Source organism: Tursiops truncatus, chromosome 11, assembly GCF_011762595.2.
Source record: "Tursiops truncatus isolate mTurTru1 chromosome 11, mTurTru1.mat.Y, whole genome shotgun sequence".
NCBI classification, from domain to species: domain Eukaryota; kingdom Metazoa; phylum Chordata; class Mammalia; order Artiodactyla; family Delphinidae; genus Tursiops; species Tursiops truncatus.
The window spans coordinates 6,772,937-6,794,966 of record NC_047044.1 but is presented as its reverse complement, the minus strand read 5'-3'; the positions used below and the strand labels follow the sequence as shown (position 1 = coordinate 6,794,966).

Below are 22,030 nucleotides of genomic sequence, written 5' to 3'. Positions count from 1 at the left end.
AATTTTATAATAAAAGGATACATTTCAAGAAAAAAAAGTTCTAAAAGTTGTTTCAACTAAAACACTATGCTAACATTCTTGACATTTTTTCTTTAACATATGTAATTATTTCCATGTATAACTATTTCAACAAAAGTAACTATTTTCATATGACCATTTTAACTCAGAACAAAAATACTGTTAAGAGTAGTAGGATTTTTTTCAAATTTTTAATTTAGTAGAGTTAAATCTTATTCTTAAAAGGAAATAAAATATTATGAAGTATATCTCTTAATACAGTATTAATAATCTGAATCAAGTCAACAAGAAAAACAATATATTGGCTTATGGAACCAAGTCTTTATGTATCTCTAGATGGAAAGACAAAATTTCCCATTTTCCTATCCCAAATGATTTAATTTAGAATGAACTAAAGCAGAGAGAAAACATGTCTCTCCCCCTCAGAACGTATATTACCTATTAATTTGCTAATGAAATCAGATATGTGACTTATACATAGTCAGTGTTGTGACTTTACATTAGCAGACACCTCTTGAGTAGTATTATCACTGGGTTCCTGGAAGAGATTTCCTAACAAATAATTCACTGAGGAAGGTTCTTTAGCAGATACAGAAGGACCGGTATCGAATACTAAGAATATCTGAATTGGCAAAAAAGGGGAAGTAGAGATAACACTTGGTCTGCTAAGAAAATATTCAATAAACATATAATCAACTACTATAATTAGAAGTCAATTTCAATTCTTAATAACATTTCCGAGGTTTACATCTTAAATATAAGCAAAAAGCATCAACAAAAGAAATCTTGTTTATATAAAAAGATTTCTGCCGAAATCTTAAAACCTAACATTTTGATTTTGAAAATAAGTTGCTGATTTTTTTTAATCTAGAGAACAGTAGACTGGGCTGGCATCCTTTGAAAGCTGAGTAAGATAAGTTCCATAAAAACAGGTAATAAACGCATGGAACTCATTAATTCAGAAAGGGGAAAAAGAAACTGAAGTTTCCATGGCACATTCCTTTGAAAGCTGGCAGGAAAATTTCTACTTCATTTATTAATTCACACAAAAACTATTTGCTGAGCACTAACTACACACCAAGCACTATTCTAGGTGCCGAGGATATGATGGGGAACCGCCCTCACACAGATGTTGTTCTAACAAGTAGGCCCAAAATGGCAACTCTGGACTCCACTCTATTTTTTTTTTCCCCTAAATCCAAACCCAAACTCTTCCCTTCAAAGGTGTCACAAATTTATGCTGCAAGAGTTATTTTGCAGTTCATCAAATTAAGCACAGAATCGCACAGTGCACAAGTTAAGGGCACAGAATGTGGAGTTAGGATGCCTGATTCTAAATCCTGGCTCTGCTACTTTTTAGACGGGACCTTGGGCAAAGCACTCAACCTCTCTGTTACAGCTTCCTCACCTGAAAAAATGGAGATAATAGTATACCCTCATAGGATTTTTATAAGAATTAAGTGGGTTAATATTTTCAAGTGTTTAATTACATAATTATTTATTTTATTATTTATTCAAAGTTTTTCATAAATAAAATATCCTTGCCCATCTGTTGGAATTAACGTGGGTTGATGCCAACATTTCCTATAAGTCCATGTTGTTTAAACCAGCTTTAGTTCCTTCTCATGCAGACTAGGGATTTGGCCATGGGAAAACCTCCAGAACAGGAACAGGAAAAGATGATCAATTCATCATTTGCTTCCAGCCCTCCCATCTCCTTCCCACCTCCACCTCTCCTCACAATCAACAAGTCTCTCAACCACATATCACAACTCTCTTCACAAAACCTTGTTTCATTAGTAAGAATAAAGTGCTCTAGCCCAGATTCAAGGCCCATCATCAAGCTATTCCCACTTCACCCTTGGCCCATACTTCCTTCTGACAGTCCCTTCCCTGCAATCTCCAGGCCCCCCTAAGAGCCTGCACTTTGCTATATATATATAACATGCCACATACTTCCAAGCCTTGCTTCTTGAAGGACCTTCCCTTGGAATGCTCTCTCCTATCGATCCTTGCAGATCCTGCTCACAGGTTCCCTCCCCTCAGTCTTCTCCGATATTCTTCCCATTCTTAATCAGGGGTAAACCTCTTCCCTAGAACTCTGGCTGCGCCACTATTATAGTCTTGCAGATCCTATATAGATTTTATGAATGTTAATTTTCCATGTCTGACTCTCCCACAGACACTGAACTCCGGGGAAAGGGAAGACGTTTTATTTACTTTTGCATTTTTTGTGCCTAGCATGGTATAGATTTAGCAATCTGGGCTGAATCGAAATAGAAATTTTCTTTTTCTTGTATTTCCTCTGATGTTTCATTCCCACAGGCTTCACTTGGCCTCTGTCTCTCATCTTTAGTGATAGCCAACTTTTAGCACTTTGCTAACCAATGTAGCAAAATTTCAGTTAAAAAAAAAAATTTAGTAAGTGACACAGGCTGCAACGTCCTTCACTCCAACTCAAACCTCTTATTCAATATGTTAGAACTTAACCCCACTTCCACAAAGACTTCTTAACTAAAAGATGAAAATTCTACTCCCGTTATGTTTAAACTCACATATCCACTAGGTAAAAGCAAAACAGAACAGCAGCACTAAATTCAACGCAACGTGTACTTTTTTGCTTATGTCTGTTCACTAATGTACAGGTGCCTGTAAGTCTTTAGGTTCATTTACACTGTGTATGTTGAGGGTGTAGGAGTCATTTGGCTGGAATCTTGGAGGCATGTTCGCCATGCCTCTGCCATCAAGTAGGAATTATTGCACATAAATGACTCTATTCTACTGCCTAAAACTCTCTAGGAGAAATTCCCAGAGTTCCTCACAGGGCAGGGAGTTCTTTGGTTTGTCCACCCAAGCCACTAGCACTCCCTCTGACCTCATCTGCTGCTGTTTTCCTTCTCAGAGTTGAGGAACAGCAGGCCATCACTCTTTAACATACCCTAAGACCCTCATTAACTCATTGCTTAGGATACTTTATCAGGCTAAATTAACTCGTTTCTTTGGCTGATATTTTCTCTGAATTTTCCCCCTATTCTTCAACTATTTTAGTTACTCTTAAAGATGCTTTACAAGTTTTTTATAACAAATCCAAATTTAACATTACTTTAATACATACTATGTGAAGGGGACATAAAGAAATAAAGATTAACAAGGCATGGTGACCATCTAAGAATACAATCTTGTGGTGAAACAGACACATTCCATAGTAACTGTAACATATGACATACATCACTGTAATATATGGATAAAGATAGAGGAGAAAGATAGGGCATTCCAGGCAGGGGCTCAGAAGCAAAATGGTGCATTCACTCTCAATGCATTGATAGGCAATGTGCCAGCTGCTGGGACTATAAAATAAAACACAGCCTTGACCGCAAGGACCTTAGAGCCTAGTGCAGTGGTATTCGAAAATACTTTGCAGTTTTTCCAGCAAAAGTCTTCCACAGATACCCAAGATAAGAAGAGAGAGACGGTGAGAGTTGCTCTAGCTGTGGCGTTGGGAAGAGGATGACTTACTTCTTCCACTACAGCCAGGCCACCTGGGGTACCTCAGGTCCAAGGGGATAAGAGTATCCCCCACCTTTCCTGTTTTGATACAACACTGAGAACACTGCCACCTACCTAACACAGTGAGCGCTTCATAAGCACTGGTTAAATAAAGCATGAGAGCTCTGGAATAATGTATAAGTCACTGGTCTAATGAATGGGAATGGCAGAAGCTTATGGGGACACCAGGCAGGAAAAGCTGAGTCTAAATCACTGGAATCCAAATCTAGACAAACAACTGTAAAGGTCTGACCAATTTCTCTAAAATCCTGGAGGCAGAAAGCTCGTCTTAACTACTTTTTACATCCCCCTGCAGTTCTTGTTTCCTTAGCCGGCTCTATCTGCTTGCCGCAGCAGTTTCTTCAGACCTTTCCTGTATTCTTCAAGCTTCCAACTCTCCACCTCGCTCTTGCCCCTCCAAAGAGGACCTTCACAGAACTCACAGAAAAGCACTCCTTACCTTCCTGCCCCCATGCGCATCTGTTTCCTGCCCACACACCTTGCTTTCCCCTGGAAGCGGGTATTCTTACTACCCAAAGCCAATCGCCTGGATCACACTGGGCCCTGAGTTCTACTGGAAGGTCCTCAACCCAACACTCTCCTACATCTTCAGCACGGCCCTGGGCTGGCTCCTTCCCACCTCAATTTACACATGCTTAAGGTTCTCTTATATTTAAAAAAGTCTTCGCTTGACCCGAGATTTTCCCTATAGCTACTTTTTACTTTCCTCAACAGCCAAATTTTAGGAAGGTTTGACTCCAAACTTGTCTCCACTTCTTCACCTCACTTTCTCATCAATACACAACCACCTGGCTTTAGGTATCCCCTCCTCCCAACTGACCCTTTTCAATAACCTCAGCTACTGCCTCTGACTTGAGACACTTTCTTTCCCCATGCCATGCTCTCTGGGTTTTCCTCCTAACCTGTCTGGTTGCATCCTGTCTGCTCTTTAAACACTGCCCTGCTCCCTTAAATGTTCACATTCCTCAGAATTTTGTCTGGACCTCTGAGCACTTGCCATTATTAGCAACAATAACATAACTGGGGCATGGGCTTGGAGGGTGGGGAGTGTCTAAAACTACAAAACCTTCTAGGGGCTGAGGTCTGTAAAGTCCCTGTTACTGGTGGGAGATGCCCATCACTCAGGCAGGAAAAAAGGAAGGAACCACTTCTCCACATATTGACATTCCCTGTTTAGCCCTGAGAGCAATCTCATCTACTCCCAGGCTGGAACATACACGCTAACCTCTAAGTCTTACTTCACAGTCCAGTTCCTTCTCCTAAATATCAGTTCTGTGTCTCAAACACTTGATGCCTTCCTTACAGGCATCTCAAACTTAAGTCCAAAATTAAATTCATCACTTTTACCCCACCCCAATCTTCTTGTTCTCCACTGTTTTCTATTTCAATGAATGGTATCACCACCACCTAATTTCCAAGCCAGAAGTCTTGACTCTCCTTGGTTCCTCCTTCTCCCTCAGAGATCTACCTCCTAGTAGGCTTGCTCTCATCTCGTCATCACCAGCCTCAAGATCTTCACTTAGTCAATACATATGGCCTACTATGTGTCACTACTGCTGTTGACGCTGAGTGTACAGCAGTGAACAAGCCAAGCTTAATCCTAGAGGGAGAAGACAGGCAAACAAATAAATAAAAGGATGAGACAAATTCAGATGGTGATAAAAGTTATGAATAAAATAAAGCAGGCTGATGTGACGGAGCACTACTTTAGGCTGTGAGGGCTAGAGAAAACCTCACAGAGAAAGAAATATTTAAATTGAACCTGGGGACTTCCCTGGTGGTTCAGTGGTTAAGACTCCGTGCTTCCAATGCACGGGGCATGGATTCAATCCCTGGTCCGGGAACTAAGATCCTCCATGCTGCGTGCCAATGTGGCCAAAAAGAAAAAAAAAAAAAGATAAACTGAACCAGAATGACAAACAGAAACAAGTCTCACACAGATTTGGGAAGCAGAGTATTCCAGGAGGCAGAGGGAAGGGCCGAGGGCAAAGTTCCTAAGGTAGAAATGAGCTTTTGAGCTTGAGGTGATCAAGAAACAGAAGGAAGGTCAAAGAGGCTGGAACTTAAGGGAGCAAGGAGGCCAGGCCAGATGGGCTCAGAGGGAGGCAGGGGTCAGAGAGACCCTTGTCGGCCACCATGAAAGCAATGGAAAGCTACTAGAGGGTTGTAGGAAGACAACTGACATAACCCAATTTGAATTTTTAAAGATCACTTTAGCTGAAAAGCAGAAAAAAATGGTTTGGGAGGGCAAAAAAAATTGGGAGTTGCAAAACCAGTCAGGAAACTAATAATACAGTTGTCCGGATAAGAGGGGATGGTGCTTGAGATGGGAAGGAACAAGTTTACGATGTATTTTGGACATAAAATGAAAAAAACTTGCTGGGAGATTAAATGCTGAAAGTGAGAGGGGAAAAAGAAATCTAGGACAATTCGTAGGTTGTTTTTAGGTATAATTTACATACAGCAAAATTACATGCAGTATATGATTCAATAAGATGTGATGAATGCCTACCAAGACACAGAACATTTCCATCACTCTAGAAAGTTCCCTCATGTCCCCTTTCCAGTGAACCCCCTTCCACCCAACCACTGATCTGATTTTTGGTATCACAGACTACTTTTGCCTATTCTAGAGTGTCTTATAAATGGGATCATCCACTATGTACTTTTTTGTGTCTGGCTTTTCACTCTGCATAATTTGTGTGAAATTCTTCCTTCTCCCTTGTAGTAGTTTGTAGTAGTTTGTTTCTTTTCACTGCTGAGTGGTCTTCCACTGTATGAACATACCGTTTTGTTTATCCATTCTCCCACTGGATGGACGTCTGGACTGTTTCTAGTTTTCGTCTATCGTGAAAAAAGCTCCTAAGAAGATTCTTGTACGAGGCTTATTTGTGGACATATATTTTCATTTCTCTTGGATTAATACCTAGAAATGGAACTGCTGGGTCACAGGGTAGACATAACGTTCAACTTTTTAAGAAACTTCCAAAATAGTTTTCCATAGTGGTGGCATCATTTTATAGCCTCATCAGCAGTGTACTTGGGTGGGTTCTTGCTGCCTGACTCCCAGGTGTTTCGCTTGAATAACTACCTACACCACAGCCAAAATGACACTCTTTTAGCTCTTCAAACATTTCTCTCTATATTTCTTTTTCTTTTTTTTAAGACCTTTGTAGATGCGCTCCAAGGACACTTTTCCTCCTTACCCCATCCCATTTATTGCCTGTCTCATGCTATTTATTTTCATTCAACAAATATCCTGAAAGATGAGAAAAGGCTGGGTTGGCCACAGTGTTCTGAGCAGAAGCAGCAGCATATAACGAAATCCCTGAGATGGGAAAGAGCTTGGAGCCTTCAGAGGACACAGAGAAAGTCCATGTGTCTGAAGGACGGCAAGCAAAAGCAGCAGAGAGGTGGCCAGAGAGGTGGGTAGGGGCCAGGGGACTCAGAGCCTTGGGAGAAATGGGAAGGAGTTTGGATTTTCTATTAAGTGCTATGAGAAACCATTAAACGATTTTAAGGGAGGAAAGACAGGTGACTCTTTGGCTGCTCTGGGCACACTGGAATAGAGACAGACAGACGGGTAGAAATGGGGAGGCTGTGTTAAGAGGCAATCACAATGTTCCAGGTAGGAGAGGATGGTGGCTCAGTGGTTGCGGCAGTAGAGTGGACAGATTCAAGTCGTACTATGGAAACAGCACTGACAGTAACATGGTGATGGATTAGATATGGAGGGTAGTGAGAGAAAAGGAGGAATGTGATTTGAGAGAGTGGGTAAATGGTAAAGCCACTTATGGAGAACGGGGCAAATGGAGGAGAGTTTGAGGAATATGTGTTAGTTCTGGACTTACGAAGCTCAAGTTACTAGTGAGATACCCAAATGGCAGCGTCAAGCAGGAGTTGGAGGAGCTAGGGAAGGTCTGGCTGAAGGTATCAACATGCGGGTCATCAGCTTACTGGCAATCATCAAAGCCTAGGGATATCCGAGAGCACCCAGGGAGCAAGGGCAATGAAATAAGAGGGTCCAGAGAATGCCAACGGTTAAGCAGAAGAAGGGAGGAACGAGCCATAGAGGTGGGAAGAGATTGCTGAGACAAGACAAGCGCCTGGATGAGGAAGCGAATGGTCCTCTCTTGAGAAGCCTCCTGTGACCTTTCAAGTCAGGAGGACCTATCTTGGTACAGCACCATGTACTCCCCCCATCAGAGCACTTTCAACAGCCCTGTTTAGTTGCCCTTCTCTACTGAGCAGATATTGGAGGATGTAAAATCAACAGGATTGTCAGGAATCAGCCCCGCTCTAGACAGTGTATTGGTACACGGTACAATGTGGAATGTTTGTTTAATGGACAACTACACTAACATTCACTGAGTGTCACCTATAGGTGGTGCACTCCACTATATACTTTTCCTATTTTAGTTCCTTTTCTCACCAGCCCTGAGGAAGATATATCTCCATTTTACAGACAAGGAAACTGTGGCTCAAGCAAAATGCCCAAGGTCACTCACTGCTAATAAGTGATGGAGCCAGACTGAGGCCACACATCCTCCTTCATATGCTCTGCTGTCTCCATAAACTTCCCATCACGTGGACTTTCTATTGCAAGAATGTCCTCTCATATTACTGCCAAAGGGATACAAACCTGTCCCCAGGTAACTGACCCACCAGAGTACTAAGTCAGGAAAATGTCCAGGAAAGTAGTCCTGCTCAAGAATCCCTACTATTTTTTTTTTTTTTTTTTGCAGTACGCAGGCCTCTCACTGTTGTGGCCTCTCCCGTTGCAGAGCACAGGCTCTGGATGCGCAGGCCCAGTGGCCATGGCTCACGGGCCCAGCCGCTCCGTGGCATGTGGGATCCTCCCGGACCGGGGCACAAACCCGTGTCCCCTGCATCGGCAGGCGGACTGCCAACCACTGCGCCACCAGGGAAGCCCCAAGAATCCCTACTCTTGTCAGGCACAGTGAATAATCTCCGGACTCCCAAAGTAATGCTTTATCTTAGGACGCTTCTAAATGTAGAAGTGAAACCTTCCCTGAAACTTGAGGTCTAGAGGTGAAAAACTTAGGACTGCTAGGGCCTTACCTCTTTTCAGTTCTAGAACTCAATTTTAGCCACATACCAGAAATTTCTCCCTACATCTAAAGGGCCTAATTTGAACTTCACAACTAATTCTGAATGTGGCAAAGAGCTTCTCCATGTCGTCCATTGTGGACCAAGATATAATCAGGGTGAGACTGTATCTCAGGGGGTCCAAAGAAACCAATATTACATAACTTTGTGAAAAGTTAACAGTAGTACTCTGCTTTCAAGATTGATGTACTGTCTTTTCCCTGACTTCTTAAGATTGCAACTACACAGGTTTCCTAAATGCATACATTAGCACCCAGAGGCTTCCTTTCTTTTTCTATTCAGGAGCAACTGTTAACTATCAACCCTCTGGTCAGAGCATGGGCTACGGGGGAAAGAACACTAGCCTCGCTGGCAAAGAACAGGGTCCTAGCCTTGACTATCACTGTCAGTGTAAAGCCGCATAACTCTGGGCAGGTCACCACCTTCTTGGCATCTTTCCTGAGTTGTAAAAGAAGTGTAAAGTGCCAGACTAGGTTTCTTTCAGTTCTCTATATAACTCTACCAGAGAGCACAGAAAGGGTGGTTGAAGGTATGTAGGATGCCACTGGCCGGCTGGGAAAAGTGCGGAGGACGAACCCTCCTGGCTGTGGATGACGAAGCCTGTCTGCCCTGCGCTGTTTCCTCTCCTGCCAGAGCCCCCACTCTCAGCCACCGGGGCTCCCCCCAACAACTCCCTCCCCAACCCAAGGTCACCTGGGATCCTCCATCTGAAGCAATACCTAGCAGAGTGTCCCGCATACAGATATCACTAACTTTTGCTGGCTTCATTTGAAGCTTTAACAAAGTACAATGATTGTAACACCCCAATCCAACTCCTCAACAAAGAAACATAAACATAATGAAACTATGTTTCTAATAATGCCTAGCACTCATCAACTCAATAACAGATCTCTGGCTTTTTTTTTTTGGCCCCACGCATGGCTTGTGGGATCATAGTTCTCCAACCAGGGATTACACTGGTGCCCCCTGCAGTAGAAGCATGGAGTCCTAACCACTGGACCGCCAGGGAATTCCCTACACATCTCTTTTTTATGAGAACAATTTTAATAAAGCAGACACGTTCCTTTTTCTTACCCTTTATAAGGTACCACTAATGACCCCTCTTAAGTTCTTTTGAGCCAGGTCCCCATTCACAAAGCATAGATATAAACAGAGGGAAGACTTCAACCAACCCACTTCTACTCTTTGGATTAACTTCTCAAGATGCTCAGGACTAAAGCAAATTATTTACTTTGTTTAACGCCATTTTCATCCATCCCACAGATCAAGTTTGACTGCCCTGCTGGCAGAAAACACTTCATAAGAGGGTACATCTTCATGACCACTCTGAAGCAGTATCCCTCGAGTCACTATCATATTGTCTTCTTACTCTCTTCATAGCTATTATCACCGCCAGACACTCTTACTGACTGTCTACAATCCCTCTCCAGAGCAGGCTCCTTCTCTACCTTGCTCACCACTGCATCTACCATGTTTAGAACAGTGCCTACAAAAGCTTGTTAATGAAAATTAGAACACAGAGGACCTTAATCCATGTTTACGGATGTGATGTTCAAACATGGTAACCACCTTCCAATCAGGATGATGTTCAAGTGTTCCAGTGAACTTCCACCCTTTCCCACAGAACAGCTTACATATGCAGACTGCAACAAGGATATTTTCCCCTGTAGCTAATGTTTTCTCTTTCTTCCCCACAATGAAGCATCAGATAACAAGCCACAGATACACCAATAAGTCACTTTATAGTTCTTCTTCCTGCTGGGTCATGCACATTACGTACAAAGCAAACACAGCTCTAACGTAGAAAGTACTGATTGTGTTTGTTGCCAAGAGAATCTTTCCATCCATACTGCATGTACCATAGGTATTAAGAGAACTTTCAAAGCTACCTAATAATATAAAAAAACTATTCAGTCTAAGTGCAATGTGACCAAATCATGCTCTATAAAAGCCTTGACTTCACTATATTTCAAATGTATGATTTTTATATACAGTATTGCTCCAATATAAATAGGGTTTTATTGTTTTGCTTTATTTTGTTACTCTTACCTCCACAAAGAGAAAATGAAGGCAGCCGAGTCAGAAGCCCCAGACAGATCTAACGAACACTAAGGTGCCTTGAACATAAGCCCCCATGAGGAAGAGAGCTTAAGGCATACTGGGGAAAGGGTTGTCTTTTGTAAATATATCTTTTGAGTCCCATCTGGTCAAACTGAGAGCAGGCACCAGATAATGATTCCTGTGCATTGTAAACCAGTAGTAACACAGACAGGAAAAGAGATAGCCCCTTACATATCGTATCACTCTTTGATCTGATAGAAGTTTTCAGCTCAAGATAGAACGACAGAATTGGGTACGAAAGAGAAGTTTTTAGATTAAATCTCAGGTGCACTGGCAAAATTGGCCAGGTACAGGGAAAGTGAAATTTTAGAAAACTGCCAGGGGTCACTAAACTATATCGCACAGTCACAAAAACCATCCTTTCCAGTATTTTGCCCGAGTCCAGATTTCAGATTCATTATAACTTAAAAAAAAAAGAAGGGGGACACAGCAGGAAATTTGTATTCCAAAGCCAACCTACCACTGGCTGATTTGTGTCTTGAGCTGGCAGTGAGCTATAACAGACCTAGTAAAGACTCTGGAGCCAAGGGGAGGACGGTCACAATCAAACCCTGACTCTCATTAGCTCTATGACCTCTCAGGGAAAGGAGAGGTGATATATCTCTCAGGTCTGCTGGGTGGATTTTGCAAGATAAGTTAAAATACCTCAGACAGAACCTAGCATTCTGAGGTGTTTTGGTTTTGTTTTTTAAAACGAATGTTAGTAAGCTTTCCTCTCTTTCTGAAGAGAAGGTTGAACTCACCAGAAGTCCAAATCTAATTTCTTGGTCTACATTCATTACATTTTATGAAGGTTAAAAAAAAAAAAAAAAAAGGTTGCAGAACCTAAAACCCACATCTCCTGACATCTTACCACCTTGGCAACCTTATCTCACATACGTAAACAAACAAACTTTTACCTCTGTAAGAGTTTTATAAACTTTTTCCTCACATAAGTTACAACAAAAATGTAAATTAACGTGTGGTAACTGTTCACAATTTAAGTAACTATAAGGTTTTAAAAAGGCCACATAAAACACAAGGTCATAATTCAAATACCAACATAGAATAAATTGTTTAGTTTTGGAAATTCCAAATACTCAATCTTTATAGTCATATAAAAGTGTCTACCTATGTGACAGGCCTGATGTTAACATACAAGAAAAAGTCTACCAAGGTGTCTCCAAAGTCAGCATTACGAGCATACCTCCCAATGCTGTGACCCTTTTTGAAACTGTTTGCATTGAATGAATAAAAAAGAGGTCCAAGAAAGACATATTACACCACATTAGGCACATGTCCTTCAAGCATCCCAGTACTAGAAATTTAAGACAAGCAAGACCAACATCTGAGGTCGGTCCAGAAGGACTAACCAGTCAAACGCAGGGCCTAAGGCCCTCACACACCATAAAATCAGTGAAACTGACTGGGGCTCTTCAGCATCTGAGAGGAAACGTCCAGCTCCCATTAAGGAATAAACTGGGGATGGGGATGCAAATAATTAGCGCACCCTGAGGTGACAGTTAACTCCACTAGCACACCACTTCACAGACAATATTATGGAATTCCACTTTGTCCCTACTCTGAGAATACTAAAGCTGGAAACTTCAGAAGTTAGCCAAACACCAAACATCCCTTGAAAGAACTTTAAATAAGATCCCTCCACAGCACCCTGCAGAGAAAGATCTTGGAACTCCTAGGAGCCAACCAACACACACAGACCCAAACACACATTAGCCACAACTCCAAGGAGTCCGATGTTCTCTGAAAAACCTTTTTCCTGATAACTCTTCTTGCAAAGAGAAAAAATACAAGGCACATTCAGCATAGGCCAGAATATTTCTGAGAAGCACAAACCAACATCTGGGATTTGAGGAAAAACTGCACACCGACCAAGTCTTACATTCTGTTGGAGAAGGAACACGCTGAAAACTAAAAAGTGAGACAGGCTTTTAAAAGCCAGGTAAGGGACAGCCTGCATTTCTCAGGAAGTCGCCTATGACTAAAACAAAAGCACAGATGGGGGTGGGCGGGGGGGTGGGGGGTACTACCTAAAACCCCTGTAATGTTTGACCTGAAGGAGAGTCTTCACTGAATGGATGAAAAAACTGGAGCCTTGGGGAGGTAGGTAACTTGGCCAAGGTTACAGTTTATTTGGTGGTAAAGCTGGAAGTAGATTCCTGGACCTCCAAGTCGAACTTCAGTGCAGTTTCCCACTTCACCAAGCTGCCACCCCATTTAAGACGTTTTATAAAACTCCTCACTGAGGCAGTTAACATAAGGGTCCAATTATCATTCAAAGATCTGTCTGTTAGATAATAGCTCGAAAATTCCATCCATTTTACAGCATTTATCAGAGTCATCTAATCTTCGAGGGGGAAAAAAAGCAAAGAGGAAAGGGGGGAAAAAAAATCCCAATTTCTATCTGTCCCCTAAGGGCAAACTAAAGGGTTGCAGACAGTGCTAGTATCCACAACCACAAAAACAGGCAATAATCCCCACCCACGGGCCCAGGAAGTTGGCCCCTCCTCTGCACCGCCCGCCCCCCGCAACTCAGTAAATTCCACTCCCATCCAGGCGCACGAGAGATGTTCCACCTCCCGCCGCTGACAGAGCGGGCTGGGCCGCATTGGCCACTCTCCTTCCACCACCACTTTCCCCCACCCCAAAAAAGACCAGAAGCCTAGAGCACCACCGGGCCCCCAAAAGAGCGTTTGCTCGCACACGGGGACCACCGGATCAAACACCCCGCCCTGCTCACCGCGGCGGGGGAGGGGGAGAAAACCCCACGCAGGAAGTGTGTCCCGCGCTCCACTCCCCGCCCCCAGGGCCGGGACCTTGCGCCCTGCCAGCCGGTACCTGCCCTCCGCCCCCAACAGGCGAGAAGCAGCCGCGTCCACATGGCTTCAGGTGTTCACATGGCAATAAACGGGCCCCCGGCCCTCCCGTGGCAGGGGCGCGCTCCGGCGCCCCAGCTCCGCTCCCGCCCGCTAGCCCGCCCGGCCCCTCCCCAAGCCCGGCCCTCAGCCCGCCCGCCTCGCCCCCTGCGAAGCGGCGAGAGCCGCGGGATACCCGGGGCCGCCAGGGACCCCGGGGCGGGCAGAGCTGACCCCGCCGATCCCCGGGCACCGCCCGCTCACATCCGCCGCCTTTGCACCCGAGGCCGCGACGAGCAGGTACCTTCCCCCGGCACCCTCAGGCCAGGACCGGTGCCCAAGCCCGGCCAGACTCCCAGGCCGGCCCGAGACCCCTCAGCGCCCTGATGCCAGGCCGGACCTTTTCCCCTCAACGCCCCGAGGCCAGGGCAGGCCGCTCCTCTCTGCACTCCCGGGTCGGGCCGGGCAGGGACAGTCGCCTCAGCAACCCGAGTCCCGGCCTCGGAGTCCTGGGGCTCAGCACTCCCAGGTCGGGCCGGGCAAAGACCTCTGCCCCCAGCCCCAGAGGCCAGACACCCGGCCTGGCCCTAGCTCCTCAACCCTGACCTCTGCCCCTCCCCCTCAGGCCCGGGCAGCGGTTACCTGTGGGAGCCCCCCGCCCGGTCCCTCGGCCTCGGCCGGGGGCGGGAGGGGAGGGAGCGGCGGCGGACGGCGCTGCGCGGGGTGGGGGTGGGGGAGCCTCCGCCGCCTCCAGCTCGGGCGCCGGGGCCGGCGGCGGGGCGGGCCGGGGCCGCGGCCCCTGGAGGCTCGCTCCGGCCCGCGCGCTCGCTCCCTGGTCAGGCGCGCCTCAGGGCGGGCTCTCCTGGCGGAGGCCGCGGCCGCCTCGCAGGGGCCGAAAGCGGCTCGGCTCGGGGTTTTTTCTCTCCATTCTCCCAACACACAGGAAATAACAGAGCGTCAGGTGACGGTTCGCGGCCAATCGAGAAGCTCCGGGCCGCGGCGCGCGGGCGGGCGGGAGGGCGCGCGGCGGGGGCGGGGCGGCAGGGGGCGGGGCCGGCGGGCGCGCGCGTGCCCACCCGCGTGCGGCGGCGCCGAGGCCTGTGCACGCCGGGCCGCAGGAGACATCCGCCCCGCGGCCGGGGTCGCGCGGGTGTCCCCTCGGCGGCCGGGGGGGATGTCGCGCGCGTCTCGCCGCTCGATCAGTGCCATCTTGGCCCGCAGCTCCCGGCCGTCCTGGGAGTGGCCGCGAGCCAACTTTCTGGGGAGTTGGTGGCCCGGAATCTCTCCTTGGGATTTCTAGAGTTCCCTGGAGCCGCCAAAGCCAGAATCGCATCTCTGTCAGCCTTGGGGAGCCCGCGGGCGAGAGCCCACTCTCCTCCCCGTAACCCGCTTAGTGGTGCCGGCTCCTGCCCGCCTAACGCCCACCCGGCCCTCAGGCCTAGTGCCCTCAACGCCTCCGCCCCTTGGCGCCCCGTGTCCTTGGATGAATGACTTGGGCCCTCTTGGGACTCAGTTTCCTCCGCAATACAAGCGAGGAGTGGGGAGGCCCACCAACCTCACGTGTAAAATAGACGCTCACCAAACGCCAGCCGCCTTCGCCTAAGGCGGCATTAAAAAGCTGCCATGCCTGGCTGACTGGACCCAGGGTCCAGAATTAATTTGGAGATAAGGTGGAGGATTTGCGGTGCCAAGGCCTCGGGCCGTTCCCAGCCTTCTTTTGCAAATCTCATGTATGTTTTATGGAGCAAAGGAATGGTTGACATTTCTTTTCTTTTTTTTTTTTTTTTAAAGAAAATCTCGGTTGTAAAACAACCAGAGATGTTTGTGCGGCCTGACCCACTGCTATCAAAAGTGAGAAGACCAGTGAGGCTAGGTTGTACTTGGAGTGTCTGTGATCCTCCCTCTGGCTCACCCAGAGCCCTGGCCAAATTCTCTCCCCACTCCGGGCCTCAGTTTACCGTTGGTACAATGGGAAGGAGAAGAGTGTGGACTGGATGTCCCTGACGTTGACTAAAATTGCTGATTCTAAATTAGACCCCATCTGCCCTAGATGTTAAGGGAGTATGTGGTTTCCTTTCCTGAAGCAACCCAACTTGAAAGTAAATTGGAATTGGAAGAAGAGGGTAGCAGGTGGAGGCTGATAGGAACCAGGTGTGGCCTGGGGGCCCAGTTTCAGTATATCTGAGGTCCATAGCTCCCCAGGGCCTGTCTCTACCCTTTCACCTCTCACCCCACCTAGACAGAGACATTAACACTCTGCCTTGCCTGGGGCCATGCAAAGAGGGTCCTGGCTGTGGTGGCACCTGCCCCCAGCAAAGGGATCTAAGGTAAGGCCTGAGTTGGTTCTGGCACCCCAGGAGGATGTGGCGGGGGAAGGCAGTGGTTTCTCCTGGCTTCTGTCCAATCACACAAAGTGGGGGCCGGCTCCAATGTGGGTCAGGGCTATTCCTGGAGACTTGATTCCCCAGCACCTCCTGCATGCCAGGCAGGGTGCCGGTCTCTTCTGGTCTCTTCCGGGGCAGAGCTGAACAGGCCGCCAAGCCCTGCCCTCTGGCTGTTCCCATTGTTCTATGAGTTTCATTTTCAAATTCTTTGGCACCAAGACCCAAAAGGCCAGTGCTGGCTTCTGCTTGAGTCAGAGCTACAGAGGGAAAGAGGGAACTCTCAGCACAGACCCATGTTTTCTAGACAAACACAGAAAGATGCATGAGAGCTTCCACTTGGTGTTGGGAGCACCCTCAATTTCTTGAGAGACTTCAGGAAGAAAAGGGAAGCCCATTTCCTTAGAGTCTCCTACCCCATCGTTCTTCCCTTCCTTTCCCTTCTTCCTCAGCTTATTCGGGTCTCAGACTAGGGGACCAGAACCTCAAATGGATGGTGACAAGCCATGCAAAGCCTCATGCAGAAGGGAAGGAATGCAGACAGATAACTGAAGTCCAGGCTCTTGTTTGTTCCTGCCTCCTGTCCTGAGACTGACCCTACCGCCCCCTCCCCACCCCTTTGGACCCTGCCGGAACAATGGCTAGTTAACCTCCACCTGGAAACCTCCCCAGTCCTAGGGCCAGGCCAGCCTGGACCTCTTCAGCCCTAACAGCCACTTTCCCTTTCAGTACCATTTGGAAAAAGAACATGTGTGGGCATTATGACCAACAAATAGATTTGAGTTACGCTTGGGCTGTGTGGCCCTGGACTAGTCACTTCACCTCTCTGAAACTTGGTTTCCTCAGCTGTAAAATGGGGATAATATGACCTCACTCATAAGGTATTTTGGGAATCTAAAGAGAAATGTATAAAAAAGTCAGTACAGTACCAGGCACACATTAGCAATAGCTACAGTTCTATGATGTGGACATACAAACAGACTGAGGTTCAGAGAGGTTAAGTCACTGCTCAAGATCCCATAATGGCCAGAGCACAATAGCTGGGAGCTCCCTCCTCTTTGATCACATTAGTGTCTTCTATTGTTCTCTCACTGTCTCATCTGTGAGAATCCTGTTTTTCTTTTTTTTTTTGAATTTTACAATTTTATTTTTTAATACAGCAGGTTCTTATTAGTTATCCATTTTATACATATTAGTGTATATATGTCAATCCCAAGAGAATCCTGTTTTTCCTACCACAGTTTAAGGAAAGGACAGTAGATTAGTTGGGGGTTTTTTTGTTTTTGTTTTTCTTCTCTCTCTCTCTTCTAGTCCAGTCCACTCAAAAAATACATATTGAATTGAATCAGTGTTTTCAATTCCAGAAGCAAAATTAATCCTTTCCCTCCTCCTCCAGCTCCGAGATGGCTTTTGGAAACCCTGTGTCACTCCCTTTATTACAAACTCCTCTGCCCTCCTCCAGGCGCCTGGGCCACTCCGGGATTACAAATGGAGCCTTCTGCCTCTAGGTCACTGATTCCGCTACCATCTGTCAGCATGGATTGATTGAGGAGACTGGCCCTGCTCGGCAGATCAGTGACTTGTGCGAAGTGAGCTGGGCTGTCGGTGCCTTCAGCGGCAGGCGGATGTCCTTCCTCTCACTCGCTGGCTCTCTTGAGCACAAGTACCGCCCTCACCTTTATCCTTCAGTGGCCCCAGCTCTCCTTCCTCGTAGGAGGGGCCTCCTGCTAACTCTAGCACGCCAGGAGGGAGGCCTCCTCAACTCGTGCTCACAATCCTCCAGGAGACAACTTACCAGAAAAAGCCTCTGCTTAACAGAGTGGGGAACCCCCCAAAGCGTCCGGCAGAGCCTGTCCCAAGCCAGGCACTTTTCCCACGCAAAGCACAAACCTAAGGGTGGCCTTCATTCCACACAGAGCACCTGCTGTGTGCTGGGCTGTAAACCCTGATGGAGGGAACACAGGGCCTCAGAATAAGTCTTTCTGGGGCAAGGGCAGGGCAGGCTCTAAGGCTAAGGGGGTGGGGAAGCCTCCAAATAGAGAGTCCGGGAATACCAAGCCTTAGCCACGTGGGGACAGCCACTGCAGGTCCCAGGAGGGCTGTGTGCAGCGCAGGGCTAGGGGAACGAGAGATGAGGCTGCAGAGGTGGGCAGGGGTGGGGTCCTACAGGGCCTTGTATCTGTGACCCATTTGGCATGAACTGGTTCCACAGGGTCTCACAGTGACCTCTGCTCAGGAGATCTGCCCCTCAACCCTGCCTTCCACCTCATTCCTCCAGGCCCCAAGTCGTGGCTCCCTCCTCCTCAGCTCTCACTGGTCACACTGGGCTGCCTGTGCCTGTGTCTGCCTCTCCCACAGGACCGTGAGTATTCACAGGGCAGACACCCCTGCTTCCCTCGGGTCTCTGGCATCCTCTGCAGGGTAAGGCACCATAACCATCAACATGATAACATGAATAATGACGAAACAGCCCAGAGGAATCCAAGCTGACTGGGAACAGGCACTGTGTGTCTGTAGCGACATCATGAGGTTGGTACTGTTCTCATCCCCACTTTACAAACGGGACGACTAAGGGGCAGAGAGTTGAACAACTTGTCCCAAGTCACACAGCATAGAAGAGGCCAAGCTGGGATTTGAACCCAGGTCTTTAGAGGTTGCACTCTTAACCACCAAGTTTCCCAGCACTGGGTAAACACTGGAAAGATGGATGGACACAGACAGTTGGTGGGTCCCAAAGTTTGCAGGTGGATAGGGAAACAGACTTGAGGGGACAGCAGGGTCGGCACCAGTCTCTCCCCACAGGTAACATGGTGAAGCCCTGGAGACTGGGCAGTTTGCAGGCGTTGGACCTGCAGACCCCATGCCTGGAAGACCCAGGCCTAACCGACAGCAGCAGGACGCATCAGCACACTCGGGACACTGGAGGAGTTGCAGCTGAGCAACGGGAGGCCCCTGCTGCCTGGCCTCACAGAAGCTCACCCTTCGGCCCACTCAACACTCCTGCCACTAGTGCCTCAAGTCTCCCTGGGAAGTCCCTGGCATGGTGGCCCAGCACAGGTCACGGAGCTGGGAGTGTAGCCTGGCCTCACTGATCTGTGTCCTTTAGCAAATCATCCAATGGCTCTGAGTCTCAATTTCTTCATCTGGAAATTGGAATGCGTGGGAGGAGGGGCCGAGTGGTCTGCCTGCCTCCAGGAAGTCGGGTCCCTTACCTGGCTGACCCCATCCACTGCTCCCAACAACAGTGGGAGGCAGGGATTGTCATCTTCATTGTGCAGAGCAGGAAATGGACACACAGAGAGGTTAAGAGACTTGCCGGAGGTCACACAGCGAGCAAGCAGCAGAGCTGGTTTGAACTCAGGCTTCTGGCCCCCGAGCCCCCACTGAGTCACTTACAGCACTGCAGAGTGTTCAAGTGAAGATGGAACGATCTAACAATAGCAGTGACAAAGCCATGTCTAAGCACTTCACCTGCTCTAACTTGCTTAGTCCTTATAACAGCTCTCCAAGGTGGGTCCTATTATTACCTCATTCTGCAGATGAGGAAACTGAGTCACCGAACAGCTAGGCAGAGTTGGAATCTGCAACCAGGCAGGTCAGGCTGCAGAGCCCCTGCATCGCTTTATCACAAGAGAACAATAGGGAGGCTCCTTTCCATTGGGATTATTTCTGCTTGAAAGCTCAAGACTTTTAGCCCCATCACTGTTGGGCTCCACGGGAAGGCAGTGCTGCATGCTGAGGCATGCTGGGAAAAGACTTTGTTCCGTCCTGCTTTGTTGACATGCTCTTCATTTTAAGCCTGAAACCCCAGCTTCCTGTGAAGAATTCAAACCGTGGAGAAAAATGTGGCCATAATACAGCCACTACTTCCTGCGCCTCCAGTATTCCCTGAGCTTGGGGCTCCGTGTGTGTCCTCACACTTAACCTTCACAACACCCAAGTAGCCCCCACTTCACAGCTAAAGAAACTGAAGCCCAGAATTGCTAACACGATGCCCAGAGGCACACAGCTGCTAAGTGGTAGATCTGAGACTCGTCCCCAGGTCCTTCTTGAGAATTCTGGCTCTTCTGACCACAACAGCTGCACCCCCGTGGGATGCGCGGAGGTGGGTCTTGTTTGCTGGGCTTTGAGGGAAATGCTGCTGCTCATCGTCTGCCACAGGCTGGCGCCTCAGTGTCACAATTCCTGGGCCGCAGGGAAAGCACCAGGACACAGGTGTGACAAGTGTGGACATCAATGTCCCCTCCACTCCATCTCTCCCTCCAGGGATTCAAGAATGGCTCCCCTGCCACCAAGGTGATTGTCTTCTGGAAGCAGTCATGCCCTGTGAGGTTCCTCATCACTGCCCTGCATCTCCCCGGGAGCTCACAGGATAACTCCAAGGCCCATGTGTGATTCCGGGGAAACAGAAAGCAGCAGAGTCAATGGATTCTCCAACTCCCAACTGGTCTTGTTGATTGCAGCCTCTTCTCCCGGCCCACCCATCCCTGCAGCAAACTCATTACAGTTTCCAGAAGCCAGCTTTGACCCTACGACCCCTGGCTCAGAGGTTGTTGGTGGGCCCCAAGGAGCTTCAGAATTCAAGTTAATTCTCATCCACCTGGAACACAAAGCCCTCGCCTGGCCCCAGCCACCTCTCCAAGCTTCTCTCACACGTCCCTTTCTGCTTCTTTGCCAAACCAAATGGGCTGTGTCCCTATCATGTGCCTGTCTGCTACCCAAAGCAGGAAGCCCTTCTCTCTTCCCTACAGCGTGAAATTACACCCTCTTTCAAGTCTTACTCAAATGCCACCGCCTCCACGAAGCCTTACCTTAATACTCATCATAAATTCACTCCACAAACATTGATTGAGCCCCTACCATATGCCAGGCATTGAGCCCAAGGGTCCCTGTTATCATGGAGCTTACAGTGCCATAGAACCATTAGAGCAAACAAATGATCACATAAATAATCATTTGGTAACAGCCATGAAACACATTAGTAAGCAAGTGGGCAGGTGCCCAGAGGGTGTATAATGGGACCCTGGGTCTTGGGGATCCAGGACATTTGAGCTGAGACCTGAAGGACAGATAGGAAGTTGCCACGTGATGAGGTTGGAAGAGAGCTCCAGGCAGTGGGCACAGCACAGGCAACAGCCCTAAGGCAGGAGGGAGCGAGTAGATTTCCAGGAATGGAAAGGAGGCCAGTGCGATTTCAATGAAATGAGTAAGCTGGAGATGCAGTTGGAGTGAGACAGTGCAGACCACGGAAGGCTTGGGGACTTTATCCCAAAGGCAAAAGGGGGAACCACTGAAGGATTCTGAGCAGAGAAAATAGTCAATATTCATTTATAAATGATCCTGGCCCGTGGCTGTCTCCTGAAAAGCCTAGGCTTTGCGTCCAGCCACCCCTGAACCTTGGCTGTCTGGTTGTTTGGGGGTGAAGTTTTCAAACCCCTCCTCCTGGACTGAGCTCTCGAGGGCAGGGCTGACCTCCGGTTCTCCCGCGTCATCCTCAGCACGTGGAGCTGCTCCAGAAACATTTGTGGAACGAACTAACAGATAAGACAAGACACTTACCAGCATTTCCCCCGGAAGAGGCCAGGCTGCCTGGGGGGCCTTCCACGTTCTCTGGAAATCACAAAATTCAAGGGTTTTAGTGAGGTCACGACTCAGGGAGCCCTTGATAGTAGAGCCGGCATCCCATGGATGCCCGCGCCCAGGGCCAGCATGACACCGCACAGGCATCTGCCCGTGACCGTGTCCTGAATGACCAGAAACAGAACCAAAAAATCCCAACAGCTGTTAAGGTGCTTTCGAGTTTACAAAGCACATTTCACAAGCAGCCTCACACAGGGTCAACCCTCTCGGGTGGATACAGTTGCTGCCCTGTTTTACAGATGAGGAAACTGAGGCCCAGACAAGGGAGGGTCTCTGGCAAGTCATCTCAAAGCCAAGACTAGAACCTGACAACAGTTC

General features: G+C 47.9%; 1 protein-coding gene across 7 annotated transcripts in view; it reads right to left on the bottom strand.

Moving 5' to 3' along the window:
- Positions 1-22,030, bottom strand: part of TCF20 (transcription factor 20) — a 189,398-nt gene that overhangs the window by 81,525 nt on the left and 85,843 nt on the right. For 5 of the 7 annotated variants that reach the window (XM_033865908.2, XM_073789218.1, XM_033865911.2 and 2 more), the window contains one exon: positions 21,632-21,682. The exons of 1 other annotated variant lie outside the window; for it this stretch is intronic. In XM_033865908.2, the coding sequence (XP_033721799.1) occupies positions 21,632-21,682 (51 nt within the window). Of the gene's footprint in view, positions 1-14,333; positions 14,631-21,631; positions 21,683-22,030 lie in introns of those variants that run through there. One more of the 7 variants, XM_033865912.2, reaches the window with a different exon arrangement.